The following is a 16,284-nucleotide window of genomic DNA, read 5'->3' on the forward strand; positions in this document are numbered from 1 at the left end:
CTCAGTTGGACTCCGCTGGTGTGTTGCTTCTCAGCATGGAGAACATCTACGTCAGGCACTTGGAGCTGCTGGGCTACGAGAAGCGCTTCTTCCCGAGTCAGCACTACGTAAGGCTGCAAACATCTTATTCTGCTGCCCTAAAAAGTCCTAAAAAAAACCGAGTGTAGAATCTTTTTTAACATCACCAACAGCACCGAGTTCAATTCTGAGGGTCGAGAGTCTTTAAACATCTGATGAACTGTGAAAGTAGCTCCTCTGTTTGTGCATTTAAATGTGTGCAGGTGTACATGCTGATGGTGAAATGGAGCGACCTCTCAGAGAAGCTCATCTACAGGACGTATCCTGAAATCCACACTTTCCACGTAAGTCCATCTGCACCACGAAATAAAGGCTCTGCTCAGTAACGTTTGGACAAAATAAAGTTCAGTCGTCAGAGCTCAAAAATATTTTGTTTTCATCACAGAAATCTTTGAAGGACATGTTTCCCATCGAGTCCGGTCAAATAGAAAAGAGAGACAGAATCATCCCCTCATTGCCAGGTAAGAAAGAGGAAGCTCTCCTACTGTAGGTAAGTTATTTATATGTAACACTGCAGAGGTCAAAATCAACACCTCAGCAGGTAATCATATGAAACCACGGAGTAGTATTAAAAGAATAATTTCCAGTCGTATCTTTTCTGTGTAAAACCCCTCCGCTTTCAGGAAGCACCTGTGATTATCAGCCTCTTGCGGCCGGGCTCACTTCTGCTTTTCCCCCAAACGCAACACAGCTGAAATCAGCCGGTGTCTAAATGCAGCTCTTGAGCAGCAGTTACAGTGAAATCAGGAGAAAAAATACGTTACGAAAAAGAAGAAGTGGGAGAACTGTGATTAATTCTCCCAAGAATATATGGCAACACGAGTCAGAGCAGCGCGTTGCACTGGTGACACAACACACAGGTTACTTTGACTGGTCACAGCGTGCAAAGACAGCAGCTGTGAGACGTGCAGACTTTTAGAGACATTTTAGGGCATTTCCCGTCTGATTTTTGGACGTTTGGATCCTTTCATTTTAAACAGAAACATGCGAGTCCTCGTTTTCACTGTCATTTTCTGTTCCTCTTCAAAGAAAACAGAACTGCCACCTTACACACCCCTCTTAGGAAACTTTCATTACAAAACAGCTGTTGCGACGTGAAGGACAAGACACAACTGCATCTGTATAAATATATTTAAATATATCTTGTAAATATATTATGTTTGAGATGCAAAAGTAGGGGAGTCTTTTTTTTACAGTGCAAATGTTTCGTTTGCTTCCAAACAGCCAAACCTTCTTGTAGTTTAAAGCCATTCTCCAGGTTTTCTGAAGATCTTTCAACATTTTGAACATTGGCTGCTTTCTTACTCAGTTTCAGTCAAGTTCATTAAAGCATAAAACTGCACCTTACTCAAATAAACCACTGATGTGTGTCCACAAAACGGACAGTTTGGCAAAGAACCAATTTTAAATAGGTTCTTTAGGGACCAGCAGTCTGTCTCCAAACACATCGTCTGTTCCCGTTTCTTTAGTCGAATGTATGAAAAATTCAAGAAGATAACACAGGTCAATAGTGTAATATTACGGAGCCCCGCAGGGGACATGGGAGGAAAATCTCGCAAAAGTCCGAGATCTCCGAGTAATCAATTATTACTTAAACCAACGGTTAACTGTATATTTCTGCACATTTACGTATTATGATTCATATTTCCACATTCAGTGACCTTGTTTATAGGTAATTTCATTGTTTGATCGCGTAAAAATGTTCCTAATTTCATGTCTAAAAGCACTTGGAAAAGGCAGAATCCCAGGTCAAATTAGCGCAACAAACTCTATTTTCATTACTGGAAATAACCGTATTTTTATGGGACAGTTATTTTCTGTTATTTTACGGTCGTATTTTTGGCGCCCCAGCTGCTGGAACATTACCGTTGTTTTAAGATGTTTTTTTTTCCTATTTATAGATGGTTTCATGGTTTAATCACATTAACATGTTCCTGATTTAATGTTTAGCGGCACTTGAAAAAGGCGAGATCCCAGGTCAAATTAGCGCAACTAATTCTATTTTCATTACTGGAAATAACCGTATTTTTATGGGACAGTTATTTTCTGTTATTTCACGGTCGTATTTTGGCGCCCCAGCTGCTGGAATATTACCGTTGTTTTACAATGTTTTTTTTAACAGTGTATAATATAGTATTTTTGCACTAAGAAGGCGATTCCTAAAGATAGCTGACAACTTGGCACATCTCGTAGCATCCATCCAACCACTCGTGTTTTTCCACCCATCTAATTCAGACAGATGGGTGGAAAAACCCATCTGTCTGCTTAATGCGGCATTAAGCAGCATGGGGGGTGACATTTTATAGTTCAGTAGCCCTGCACGGATGGATGGATGACATCTCTGCTACAGAAAGCATTGACTGAGGCCAAGGCTGGATGTCTCTTTGCAGCCACAGGCTCTGCATCTTTTACACTGACTGTAGATCATCCAAACAGGAAGCTCTTCCTCAGTTATTGCAGGTGCAGAAAATTGAGTGTCATCAGTTTAGCAGTGAAAAGTTGGTAGCATTTACTGAGCATAAAAGAGGACCTAACATGGATCTTTGAACAACAGTTTCCTGTTGTTATAGAAAACATTACCCCAAAGACACAGACTGTGTTTCTGTCCTCAGCTCCTCGGTGGTTATGGGAAAGCGAGAAGTCAAGAGAAACCACGAAGAGCACCCTGGCTGAGTACTGCCAAAAGGTCATCAGCCTGCCGCCTCACATCTCCCGCTGCAAACTCCTCTCCAGCTTCTTCAAGGTCCGACCAGAGGATGAAAACCCGCCTGCCCCAAACACGTCAGTACATCACGCACGTCTCTGTTCACGTTACGGCAGTTAAACATAGAACGATGTATAAATGACCCTTTCCTCCTCAGACTGAAAAGAGCCGAGACCTTTTTGGTGTCCAGAGACCAGGCTCGAGACGTGGCGTCCGGTAAGACTCACTCACACTCACAGCCTTCTATTATTCACGTGTTACATTCTGTAATTCATTCAGGACCACTATGGTCAGAAGCAGCAGTTATATTTGGTGTGATGGCAGCCATGTCCTTCTAAAAGGTGAAGGAAAGCACAAGACAGAGCAGACAAAAGATGTGACACTGATTAGATCAGAGACCCTGAAAGGGAGGAGCTGAGGAAAAGGTGGGCTGCAAAGAAACTTGGAGAGACCAACGTGTCTATTTCCTGATCCCACCTCAAGATTGTCCTTCATAACTCTGTTTCTAAACAGACTGTGAGCTCTTTGATCAAATGTTTTAATAAAAACAAAAGCTGGGTGTGATTTGTTTTGGCCACACGGTTACTGGGCACATGTTCAGAAACTGGAAGACATCATCATCCAGATGTTGCAGGTCTTTTTAATGAGACTAAAACAGATTCTTGTGTTTGACTTCTCAGAGATTTCCGCCCCCATCATCTTGGACACCTACAGAGTGATTGCGGACTTCGAAAAGTCGACCAAGTATGAGATCGCTCTGCACACCGGTGACCTGGTGGAAATCGTGGAGAAAAATGAGAACGGTGATAAAACAACTGAATCTTTTAGAGTTTATTTGTTATTCTGAATTTTAGAGCCTTCGTCTTTTCCCTGAAATTTTTATTTGCCAGTGATTGTTTTGTTTTGTTTTTTCTATAAACCACATCAGGTGAAAATTAAGACTTGCTATTTGGTTTGCTAGCCCCACCTCTCGAGTGACTAGTGATTTTTACCACACATCTGGTTTTTATATACATTTTAGTTCTGGCCTGCCAAAACTTTGCATGTTTCTTCTGATTCTTCTTTAAAAGGAAGCCTACCAAAGGGCACTTCTTATGAGCAGCACGTCCATCATTTCCTGGTCGTGCTGTCTCTGCAGTAAACGACCATATAAAGAAGTCAGTGCGATGAGTTGATATTAGAGGAAAGCTTTTGACTCACTGGGATTACGCATACATTAGTTACCCACATTCTTTCTTAATTTCAGTAAAAAGAAAAACAACAATAATCAAACATGTCTGCAGGTAAAAAAGACAAAACGTAAAACAGCATAGTACAGAGTTTATAATAAAGGTACAGATTTTAAATCCCTATGTTAGGGAAAATGAAAAGATACAAATACTCTGAATGGTTTTTGTTGTTGTTGATTTACTATTCAGTGATGATAAATTCTAGAGAAACAGGAAGTTGGTGTTACGGCACAGTTAGTCAAGTTTTATGGTGACACTGCCTGAAAAAGAGGAGCTGGGGGGGAGGAGAGGTTGCAAAGTAGCTTGCAGATGCAGAAGGAAAACAAAAGTTTTGCTCTGATTGCGCCTCGAATTGGTTTAAGTAGAGTTTTATGTGATCTGTCTTGATGCATGCTGAATCATCCAGGTAAGTAAATCCCAAAAGGTTGATTCTGTTTATCTGGACGTAACGTTTTCAGTGGGAGAAATGTTTCGTCGCTCATCCAAGAAGTCACTTGGATGAGCAACGAAACATCCTCAGGAAACTTAAGGAAGTCCAAGCTCCTCAGCATGACCCGGATGACTGAAAACCTACACAGACATCTAAATACCACCTTTACCACTCTGACTTTTACTTCAGCTCTTGTTTCCTACTTCTAAATTATGCCACTTTGGTCCAGAATCTGCAGTATTTCCAGTCACAGTATCACACACCGTATATATAAAAGAAGGTCTGAAAGGTGAAGCCAGTGCAGAAGCGTCTTGAATGTGCATTCTTCCTCATGGCCACCGGGGGGTTTATTTTTTATTTATTTATTTATTTTTTGGCCTGTCCCGTTTGGCTCTTTTGCCATCAGAATTGTTGTCTAAAGGCAAAGAAAGATGCCCAACGGATTTACTTTACCAAACTGACCATCCCAGCCTTGCCGTAATGGTCCATTTGATTCACCTTTTATTGTTTATTTTATTTTCACTTACTGAATACGGGACAGACTTGACTGGGGGAAAGAAGGGGAGAAAGAAAGAGGGAAAGAGAAACAGCTGAGAAGAGGGACGGGGGAGAAGGGCAAAAGACAAAAACCAACAGAATGAGCAGAAAAAAAAATGCATCTATCAATCACCTGGATCACCTGCTGAGAAAGAAAAAAAGAAAACAAGCAGAAGAGAACAAGAGTAACAGAATAAACAACATCACAATGATATATGGGAATATGACAGTAAATACTAAATGTTAAACATTATTGTGCAGCACATAAGATCAACAGAACACAGTGTGCTTTGAGGTAGGAGCCAAAAAGGGTGTAGTTTGTGGGTGTGATCACCCGTGTGTACACCTGTGAGCATGGACGCGCTTGTTTTTTGTTTTTTAAAAGGTTCCTTCATGTAATAATCTGCTAGAGGGTGTGGGGGGGCCACAGCCCCGTCCTCCAGGGCATGAAGCAGGTGTGGAGGAGATCAAAACTCCAGACATCCAGAGGCCCCCAGAACACAAGAGACCAAGGAAGACCAACAGAGGGGCAGCTGCGCCACTGTCCCAGTAAGAGCTGAGGAGAGTCCCAGATGAGGGCTCACTCAGCAGCCGCGGAGCAGAAGCCAGGGGGAGTTGCAGTGACGCGCCCGTGAGCTCCGCCGGCAGCCAGCCGTGCCTGAGTGACCGAGCCCCAGGCCGAGAGGCCGGGGGCACCCCACCTCCGAAGTGGCCCGAGCGAGCCCCAGGCTCCAGGCCCCGATAAGCGGCCGCCAAGGAGTGAGCCGGTGTGTACCTGGACGCCCATCCCCGGACACAAAGAACCACCAACGCACCGATGTCTGAGGGGGTCCGCCACTGGCAGGGGAAGTGGTGGTGGGTGGAGATAGGCCTCCAAACCTTGGAGGGCCTGAGATGTCCCCAGAGAGGTGGCGTCTGACACCCAACCTGACATATAGACACAGACATACAGGCACACACAGATACAAACATCCATTCCCACCCTCATGCTCTCATATGCACTTACTCCACACTCAACCAACGTGGAGACAGACATAAAGAGACGCTGTACACACGATCACACTCCCCAATCGTACTCTACGAACCGGGTCTAGGTGCCCTCGCCCCTGGAGGGGGGAACTGCACCCAGACCCAGGTGGTGTTACCCTTTTCCCTGCGGTGGGGGGAGGCAGACCGCCCCGACTCCGCAGCAGCAGGAAGGCTCCACACTCCAGACCGCAGTCGGACGGCCAACTCCTCCTCCTAGTCCTAGCCCCCCTGCTCCAGCAGGTCGCAGGTCGCAGAGAATTAAGCCAATAAAAAAAAAACCCATCTTCTCACTTTAACGCTGACCTCAGTAAACACTTAGCTGAATAATTTATGTTGGTCTCGAATTTCAAGCCTTACTGAGTGACGCTTGATGTTCCTGCTGTGATCAGGTTGGTGGTTCTGCCAGTATGAGTCAAAGCGAGGCTGGATTCCCGCGTCATACCTGGAGCCTCTGGATGGACCGGACGAGGCCGAGGACGTTGAACCCAACTACGAAGGCAAGAAGCTCTGGTTTTAATCCACCGTGGGTTGTGGCACTCTTTCTTTTAGGCACACGTTCATATAAAATGCTGTGTGTCACTGCAGGAGACGAGCACATCACCATCCACGCCTACAAGGCGGAGCAGGACGACGAGATTTCTTTGGAGGTCGGTGAAACTGTCGAGGTCATCCACAAGCTGCTGGACGGGTGGTGGGTCGTAAGGTACGACGAGTCCTTCACTTCAGAGCCCCTTCAGTACATTTAACAGACGCTTGATCTCACAGACTCTGCATTCATAAAAAACACAGATTCAGAGAGTTTTTGTACTTCGACACCGGTCTCAGTTTTTAACATGGAACCACTCTGCTTGTTTCCAGCTCCAGCTCCTGGAGCTTGTCCTCCTAAAAAGACAGCCTACAGCCATAGCTGTGTACCTGAGATGAACATATGAGGGATATCCCCTTTCTGTATGACACCATACAGACTGCACAGACAGTTTATAAAAAATATATTTTTATACACTCAGCTCAACTCAGAAAGCAGGTTGCCTAATGTGTATTTCTCAGACATGCTGCACTGTAGGGTTATAAAGTTAAAGAAAAGCTGTTGTTTGAGACTAATTCCACATTTGTAAAGTTCATTGAACCTTTTTTTCCTCTTAAACGGCTGTTTTGTACAGGAAAGGAGACGAGACTGGATATTTCCCCTCTTTGTTCCTGTCGAAGGCCGGAAAGAGAGAGAGATTCAACCCCGGTGGGCAGAAGCCACCACCTCGCAGGTCTGTGCCTCATCTTAAAATACATAATGAGCTGGTTTCTGTTGCCAGGTCTGCAGTGCCTCCTCCATTCTCATACTGGCATTTTACTGTGTAACATCAGATTAAAGGGAAGTGAGTTGTGAAAAAACCCTCAGGATGTGATTTCATTTCTCCTTGTTGCTTTGTGGTCCGCTTATGTGCTCATAGAATTAGAAATTCCAGAAAATGCTCTGCAGGAGTTATTTTTGGGTGTCTGGGTCATTTTTCTGCTTTTTAATCTGCCACAGCTGACAGGAAATCAGCAGCTATGTAATAAAAACAGATAATATTACCAATTTTGTGTAATTACAATTTGCAGGTTATGTGACCTTCAGTTACCCCCAGATGCCCATTATGAGTTGGGTTAAAACACTGAGGACTGAGGGATTCAGGTTAAATATTTGATCTCAGCGATGGATACAGGTTGGATAAATGCTAAAATACAGGATACATTAATCCAGGGGATGTTGAACCTTTTGAGTCAAAGGACCAGTTACAGGGGAAGAAATCTTCCAAGAGCCTCAGATTTAATACTAAACTTTTGCAAACTGTTTTCCACCCAAGAAGAAACAAAGTCTATCACCTCACCTTTTTTGCAGCTTGCAGCTGTTCCAAACACTTAACAAACCCACCACCTGTCCTTTATCTCCCTCAGATCGACCATCAGAAATGCCAAGAGCATTCATAACAAGTCTCGCCAGCGGCTCAGCCAGGAAACCTACCGCCGGAACAGCCGCCGCTACTTCCAGCAGAAAGGCAGCCGGCTCAGCGAACCACAGAGGAACTCCAAGAATGCAGCAAAGTCCCCGCTGAAGGAGAGGAAGAACCAGGGTAATGACCACGTGTCCACCACTGTCTTAAAAAGTCTTAAAATCTCTGAAGTAAATAAAACATACATTTAGCAGTATTCACATGTTTGAACATCTACTCTTTTAAAGTCTTTGAAAAAATGCTAAAAGGTTTTTTTTGTTTGTTGTTTTTGTTAAATTAATTGTTTTTCAGTTCGTTCATTTTAGAGGTGTCAAAGCAAATATGCTACTGCAAACAGAAAGCTTTTGAGGCATGGCTGAAACTGATACAGGGGGATGTATGTGGGAAACCGTACGCGATCTGCTCCACATGATGGAAATCGAACTAAAAATGTTCACACACACTGGAAATCTCCACATATTTGTAATTTTCTCTAACAGGACATCAGTCTGTGCTCCTTTGCATCACTTGCAGGTAATTTGATGTATAAAAACACATCAGAGCCAAACTGAGAGGATTTTTGACTTCCTCGTAATCCCATTTTGCAACAAAATGGTTGGTTTGTTACAACCGAGTTAGATGCGCAACAGAGAGCGCTAACTAGACAGTCCTCAGCCAATAAGAATGAAGGGAATTAAATGGGTAAAACTTCATAAAAACCATGTACAGATCTCAGCCACAGAGAGACCTTTTACCAACACCAAGCCCAGACATACGATTGCATGAGGAAGGTCAAAAGGCATAAAAATCTTTGACAGGTTGAATATGGATTCAAACTTGCTTCATAATACTGGAACATTTTAGTCCCAGGAGGAGGCCAACGATCCACTGAGATGTCCAGCTATCTTTATTAGAACCATCAGAGTAAACCTTAGAGCGTTTTGGTTCCTTCAAAGGCCTGTTTGGGGATTGGAAGCTTGTTTTAGGGTTTAAAGGTAGACTTGAATTCAGGGCGAAGGTTGAGTACATGTTTGTGGTGGTTAAACATCGTGTTAAGAGTCTTGGAAATACATTAATGAACAGTTCTTGTGATACAAATTCGGAATTAGGACGATATTTGACAGGAGCAGAGGTGGAAAGTAATGAAGTACAAATACATATGTTACTGTACTTAAGTAGACTTTTCAGGTATCTGCACTTTACTTGAGTAGTTTGTCTTCCGACTACTTCTTACTTTTCTTCCCTACATTTTTGAAACAGGCTTGTTTGCTTTAACACATTTGAGACGAGTTATATTATGAAACATGCTGCGAAACAAAGTGACGTACTTCAGCTGTTACTGGAGTATTTTTTAACACTAGTATCTGTACTTCTACTTAACTACAGAATGTCTCTGATAAAGTTGTGCCACCTCTGGACAGGAGTCTCAACCAGACCATTAAAACCAAACAACTGGTGACACTTCTGTTTCAGTTAGTGTGAACTTGGTCTTTAATGTTATTCCTCGAACCCCGGGCTGACCTGCTCGTGTTGCTGTTTCTGACTCACAGATAACATTCCCGAGATGTCCGGCACCAGCTCGGAGAGCGAGCTAAAGAAGGAGGCGCCGGTCATCCCTCCCCGACCCAGCCCAGAGCTCATCTTGGAGCGCTGCACCGACAACACCTGCAAGAAAGTCAGCATCCACAAGTCACCGTCCAGCTCCTCAAGCTAGCACAAAAAAGATTTGACGGAGCAATCCTTAGAGAGCCGTTTTGTTAACTAGTTTTAGAAGACCTTCATGTTTTGAGTTTTTAGATATATTACAAGGTGTGGATAAAAGGGCTGGAAATGTACTATGATTTTCTAACTGCCATCAAACACATGGAAAGACCAAAAAGCAGCCACGTGTCAGTAAGTTATTCATTGGTTTGTGAACACGTCTTTAATTCAGCCTTTCAAACATTTCCTCACTTCTTAGGACGAAACGTGTTTTTCTGGAATTGTTTTCAGTGGGGTAATAATCCATATTTTCTAGCAGATGGACGGTCAGAGTAAATGACAAGTGTAAAGTTACGTGGTTTGACTTTAGGCAGCAGTACATTTTGTTTCAGAGCTTTATCTTTTAAAGACTCCATGTTTTATATCTTTGGACTACCAGAGCAGCTTTGTATGATTCGAGTCCAAAATAATGCCTGTTTGTCTTACACTGGGCTTGAGCGCAGCTCCTAAGTTACTCCTCTGTCTAACATAAGCTGTTTTAGCTCCTCCTCTTTTAAGCCAGCTTTCTTCTGATTGGCTGCCCCTCACAAACAGGTCTGAATAGCAGGTTGTCTGCTGTAGATGTTAATCTCAAAGATAACACCATTAAATTTTATTATGATTATAAGCAGTATTGAAACTCTGACCCACCTGCACCATTAACATGTAAATTTGGAACTTTGGTGATAAAAGAATAACCGTGTCTTTGGCACATTTTTATTAGTTATCTGGGGGTAAAAATGCTTTGTTTTGTTGTAATTTGTAAGCTTATTTTTAATTTATGCCAAATATCAGCACAAAAAAATGGTTTCGGAATAAGTAAATACCTGCATTTGTGGAGCATCACCTCACCTTTTTATTTGCTTGTTGTCCTATTTAAAGTGTACATGTTACGCGACTCTGACTGTCATACCTCTATTTTTTTTGTAAATTGCTTTATAAAGTATAAAAAACAGTTCGAGGTGTTCACTGGGTAATTTACTTTTATTAGAAAATAAAGGCCATTGCACAGCACATGTGCTTTATGTACATGAAACACTTTATGTAATTTTTGGTGATTCAGTCATCTGTGGTTGCAAATTTTAAAGCCATCCTGATATCTTCTCCCACCAACGATGTGGAGATCCAACTTTTTTAGATCCAGTTAAAATCAAGGTACTCAAACAGATGCTCTGGAAAAATTCCAGAATTCTTGGAACAGAGTTTAATACACCGAATCATATGAACAGCAAGAAAATACATACAAGGTATAGCAAGATAACACATAGCAGAAAGCAAGCAAAGCAAACCCCCGAGGTGTACAGCCTTAAGCACAGACAGCAGAGCAACACAGAGACGGACGCCTCTGGTCCTCTAATATATGGGGACCAGTATCCCCGCCCCCTGCTGCAGCGTAACTTTCCCACCCGTCCTCCAGCCAAACACAGCTGCAGGCTCAGGTAGCAGCCAAGGTCCTGGCCAGAGGCCAGTCAGGACTGGCTACGCTTTTGGCTTTGGCTTTTCACAATAGGTCATGACACGGTAAAATATCGCACATAAATCCTAATTATTAAATCTTACACAGAAAGTGGCATAATCTTATAATATACAATCTTATAACTACATAGGTTACATGCTTAACACTGTGATTCTCATACATTAAAACACTTCAGTTCAAAGTGTGTGTGTGTGTGTGTGTGTGTGTGTGTGTGTGTGTGTGTGTGTGTGAGTAATTATATTGTATGATATTTTATTGTGATGTGCTCAGGATCTCTGTTACAATGTTACTGTTTTGGTTGTGTTGCATGAAAGACATTGAGTGTGTATTGAGAGAGGTTAGTTACCGGATCTGGAGAGTGAGTTATTCAGGAGAAATTCTCTCCTTACATTAACTGCCCTGTTACTGTACCACCTTAATAAACCATGTCCTTAAGACTCTACGTGGAAGTTAAAATATATGTTCAGTGCAGATAAGGTAAGGTAAGGTTTATTTATCAAGTGCTTTTCGTAGACAGGCAGTCACAAAGTGCTGTACACAAAGGTTAAAATAAAGAAAACATTAAGTAATAAAGTAGACAATATAAACAATGCAAATTCAAAACAATTCAACAATTCTATCTATATATAGTGTATATAGTTATATAGGTATAACTATATACATGTCACACAAGTCCACCACACATACTGCCATCATTACGTATTCGCATAATTAGTGACTGTTTCACTTTGAGTTTGTTCGATAAAACCAAAATAATTAACAATTTTGATGTAAAATTATGAAGGGAAAAGAAATTTAAAAAACAGGATGACACCGACGTGATTTGAACACGCAACCTTCTGATCTGGAGTCAGACGCGCTACCGTTGCGCCACGAGGTCTTGTGTGCAAGCAGTGGGTATATGGTCATATGAATAAGCACCATTCATGCTAAAGTCTTTTTTTAAAATTTATATCACAGTAAAAGACATGTGCTACCGTCATTTGTAGCATCACGAAACAAAAGCGACATAAAGCCGCCGTCATGTGTCGCGTCGCTGTCGTTCTGCAAGGTAAAGCTAGCGAAAGCCGCTAGCGAAGGGCTAACGGCTAAGCGACGCTTAAAAAGCAGGGCTCTAAAGTAGTTAAAAGTGAAGGGGGTTGTTAGCTTTGTGTCGCCGTCAGTGTACCGATATAACAGACAATGAACAGTTCTTCTGCTCGTTGATTAATATTAGCTACTGCACATAACCATCTCATATAACGTATATGTACTGTACTATGAATCGACCTGGTGACACTTGCCTGATATCTGTCCCTGGTGGTCTAGTGGTTAGGATTCGGCGCTCTCACCGCCGCGGCCCGGGTTCGATTCCCGGTCAGGGAACATCAGTTTTATAATATTGCTTTAATTACATGAATTTACAAACTTTTTTTAAATGAAAAGTGATTCTTTAGTTATTTATGTCAGTATGCACAGCACAAGATTCACTAAAGCAAAGATACTCTCAGGCTGTTGTATCTTTGGTGCATCTTAATGTTCCCTGCAGAGAGATTGCGTGTTCTGGCGTGCTGCATAAGGGCACGACAAGTCATTCAGAATTAATAAAGCGAGAAGAGGAAGTCAGGTGATTAAAACTTCCCTTCAAAATAAAAACGCAGTTTCACATTAGAAACGTCTTTCACCTGTCAGAGGAGCAGGGTCAGCAGGACACCATATGCATTGGATGGGTAACCAATTATGTCACTCTGGTATTCACAAAAATCAACGAATCAATAACTAAAATTGTATAACAGCAGCAATAAAAGTGTAAAAATATCTATCTTAGATTGCAGAAGCAAATTGTCTGCACAGGCTAGGGTGACCAACCGTCCTCTTCTTTTGCACTTGTTGACTTGTAAAAGCATATAAAGACATTTTTTATTTCATAATTCATTAACCACACAGAGAAGGCATCGTCTAAATATGTTAACGTTTTCTTGAAGCAAACAGTATTTTTAAAGTTTTTAACGACTGGTCCAAGTGTCCTTTATGGAAATCAAAATATGGTCACTCGGGCTCATCAGTGTCCTCCTCAGTGATTATTGGTGATATTTTTGTTATCAGTTGTATATCAGCAGAATTCAGCTTAAAGGGGGACAGTGATTTATTGGGGAGCCTGGACCCTTGAGGTCCAGCTATAACCCCAGCACTGTGGGAGAGTAACGTTATGACCTACAAAACTAATGTTTAAGTATGCATGTGACACCAGTGACTGAAGAAGATGTTTCATTTATACAGCAGCCATCCCAAGGCAAGATCAAAGTACAGTTAAAGTAAAGACCCCACAGCACCAGACAGAGAAAACCACAATGATCAGATGATCCCTTAAAGCAGCACTTGGCAAGCACGGGGAAGAAGAGCTTCCCTGTGCCATAACTGCCATAACTGCAGAACCAGCTTCAGATATTGTCATTCATCACTTACATGTTTCAGATCATCAAAAAAATGCAATAAAATTACTTTTAACAAGGCTTGGCTGGATTTTTCCTCTTAATAAAGAAAAACATAAATCAAATTTGTTTTTACTTGGATTAGCTTTGTGTTAAATATATTAAAATGTATTTAATGATCTTAAAAAGTGTGACAAAAAGAAAAGTAAGGTATTGTCATGTACATCCTCTCTCACTTCTCTAAATCTGTTAAACTGGTAAATCTCTTCTTCAAACTGTCTCACAGTTAATTTTAAGATTATGTTTCTTTCCGCAATTTTATGTATGTTCTACTAAACGTGCAATATTATTTTATTTATTTATTTCTAAATTATTTCTGTGAAAGTCTAAAAAGGTGCTATGTAACTTCCATACTAATTTACTTAAATGTATTATTTATGTTTGAAAATCTCACCGGAAATGCGCCGGTCGTGTCAGCGCTAGCTTGTTGCTCGATGCAGCAGCAGGAGCAGCCTGCATGGTGACCGTCACAGAGAAAGACAGTAGAAAAGAGAGGGGCTAAAACGAGAGAGGAGGACTCACCGCTCCCGGCCTCCGCTCATGCATGCGGACAGCGGCCTCGGACCGGACGGACGGACAGCAGGACCGCGAATCACCGGAAACATGGCGGCGGGAACAACAAGCTGCTCGGAGCCTTAGCGTCCACAAATCAGAGGCAGGAGGCGAGCGGAGGAGCATCACCTATGCAGGTCACCTCAGACATCTCTCTCTGTTGATGTGTCTGTGCCGAGCCAATGCCCGGCATGTGCTACTGTATTTACTTTATTCTTGTCAGTCATTAATAATCTTGTGCTCTGTATCTACTGTGCAGCATCATCATTGAACCTCTTATTTTTCACACGTTTTTAAATGTCCTCCTTTCTTCCATTACTCTGATCTTGCTGTCCAACAGCAGCATCATGTGTCTGTCTGTCCTGGTGCCATCGTGAGTGAAGCAGACAGTAAAAGTGCTCCTGAGGCCTTTTAGTCCACAGTGCATTAATGCAGCAGTGATAACAGAACAAAGCAACGTGCCAGAGGTGTGGACTCGAGTCATTAATTTTATGACTTTAGACTTGACTTGAAAAAATGTTCTAAGACTTGTGACTTGACTTGGACTTTTACACCAATGACTTGGGACTTGAATTGGACTTGAACCGGTTTACTTGAAAAGACTTGATATTTTACCCCAAATATAAAATTTAACATGCATATTATATAGAGATTGAAAATGTGACGTCATTCACGGGTAGAACCGCAAAGGATTCTGGGAACTCGTGGCAAGCGGTACTAGCGCACGCAGGCTTTCAATTAAAATCAGTCACACAGCGATAAAAAGAAACACAAAAATGTCAAGAAGCTGTTGTATTATTAACTGCAATAGCCGGTCGCATGACAGCCACGGGAAGCCGACGGGTAAAGAGATCGGTTGTTATCGGATTACGTCGTTGAGGAGAAATTGTTCGAGCCATGTTTCCGAAGTAACAAAGAGGCGACTGGATTGCAGCCATTCAAAGATCAAATATAACGTCCCAGAACCCTCCAGCTCACAGGTTAGTCTGCTCCAAGCATTTACACGAAGGTCAGTGTTTTTTAGTAGTTAATACGTCATTTTCATAACATAACTGGTGATATAGGTTACAAGCAAGTCTGGCGCTGAACAGAAATTGTCGCGCTATGCTCCTTTATTTATTGTGCATAAATAGTGAATTGTCCTGACACAATATTGCGTTTCGCTTCTGTTATTATGGTACATTGACAAAAACATATACTTTTATTCACAGGATAAAACAGGTTTTTGTATCACTAATTGCCCAGTGCGATTACAGCATACAGTATTATTGTCACTGCTACATTTCTGTGATGCTACCAGAAATTATTTCCACTACTAATTAATTACCGTTGAGCTCAAAGGTCCTATTAATAAACGGTTAACGAATGTGTATTTATGACGACGATTTGTGAGACTGGTAAACTTATGATATGTACGATGGTCTTTCGTTCTACACGGTGCATTTCAAGGTCCTGTATCCATCCGGCGGTAAACTGTACCTGGGCTTGTTGCAGTGACCTGAAGTTACTAAACTTCATGAGTGTATGCACTCACTCCAAGAACCGTATAATTATAAATATGCATATAAATATGCTACGATGAGATAGCTGACTTCATCTAACTAGCAAATGTTGTCCAGGCTACGTTGGTGATACAGTTTTTTTTTAATGTGTATGATATTTTTGTCATGCGATTTTAAAGCCGGTCCTACAACCGCATCCAAGAATAACATGCAGCTTATCTCAGAACTGTCGGTGAAAATTATTCTTGGAGCTAGGTTTAATTGAGCTGCATTTTAAAGAGGTGCAATTTCACAATTTGTGTATATTTTCTAAGTTCACTATTTTGTCATGTGTTGAGAAAAACACAGATTTTAAAATTACATGGTCTAATATTTACATTTAGCATAACTGCAACATTATTTTTTCGTTTTTGTTTTTTTTAAAGACTCGAAAGGACTTGAAATTCAAAGTTTCAGACTTGTGACTTGACTCGGACTTTTACACCAGTGACTTGAGACTCGACTCTGACTTGCCTGACATTACTTGAGACTTGACTTGAGACTTGAGGATAAAGACTTGAGACTTACT

At 41.8% G+C, this 16,284-nt stretch overlaps 2 protein-coding genes across 2 annotated transcripts in view; both read left to right on the top strand.

The window, feature by feature from the left end:
- Nucleotides 1-10,672, top strand: LOC309715046 (neutrophil cytosol factor 1-like). The gene is made up of 11 exons (XM_082547846.1): nt 1-107; nt 282-362; nt 464-539; nt 2,691-2,859; nt 2,940-2,998; nt 3,463-3,585; nt 6,397-6,504; nt 6,593-6,710; nt 7,168-7,266; nt 7,940-8,115; nt 9,525-10,672. Exons 1-11 carry the CDS (start codon nt 36-38, stop codon nt 9,686-9,688), a joined length of 1,245 nt encoding a protein of 414 aa, XP_082403972.1. The 5' UTR covers nt 1-35; the 3' UTR covers nt 9,689-10,672.
- A 3,398-nt stretch (nt 10,673-14,070) lies between these two features.
- The window catches only part of LOC309715045 (beta-galactoside alpha-2,6-sialyltransferase 1-like), a 32,891-nt gene continuing 30,677 nt past the window's right edge, over nt 14,071-16,284 (top strand). Inside the window, 1 exon segment of the mRNA XM_082547845.1 lies at nt 14,071-14,351. The gene's annotated coding sequence lies outside the window, so the exon portion shown is untranslated.

Source organism: Aulonocara stuartgranti (genome assembly GCF_965226115.1).
Source record: "Aulonocara stuartgranti genome assembly, chromosome: 10".
NCBI lineage: Eukaryota > Metazoa > Chordata > Actinopteri > Cichliformes > Cichlidae > Aulonocara > Aulonocara stuartgranti.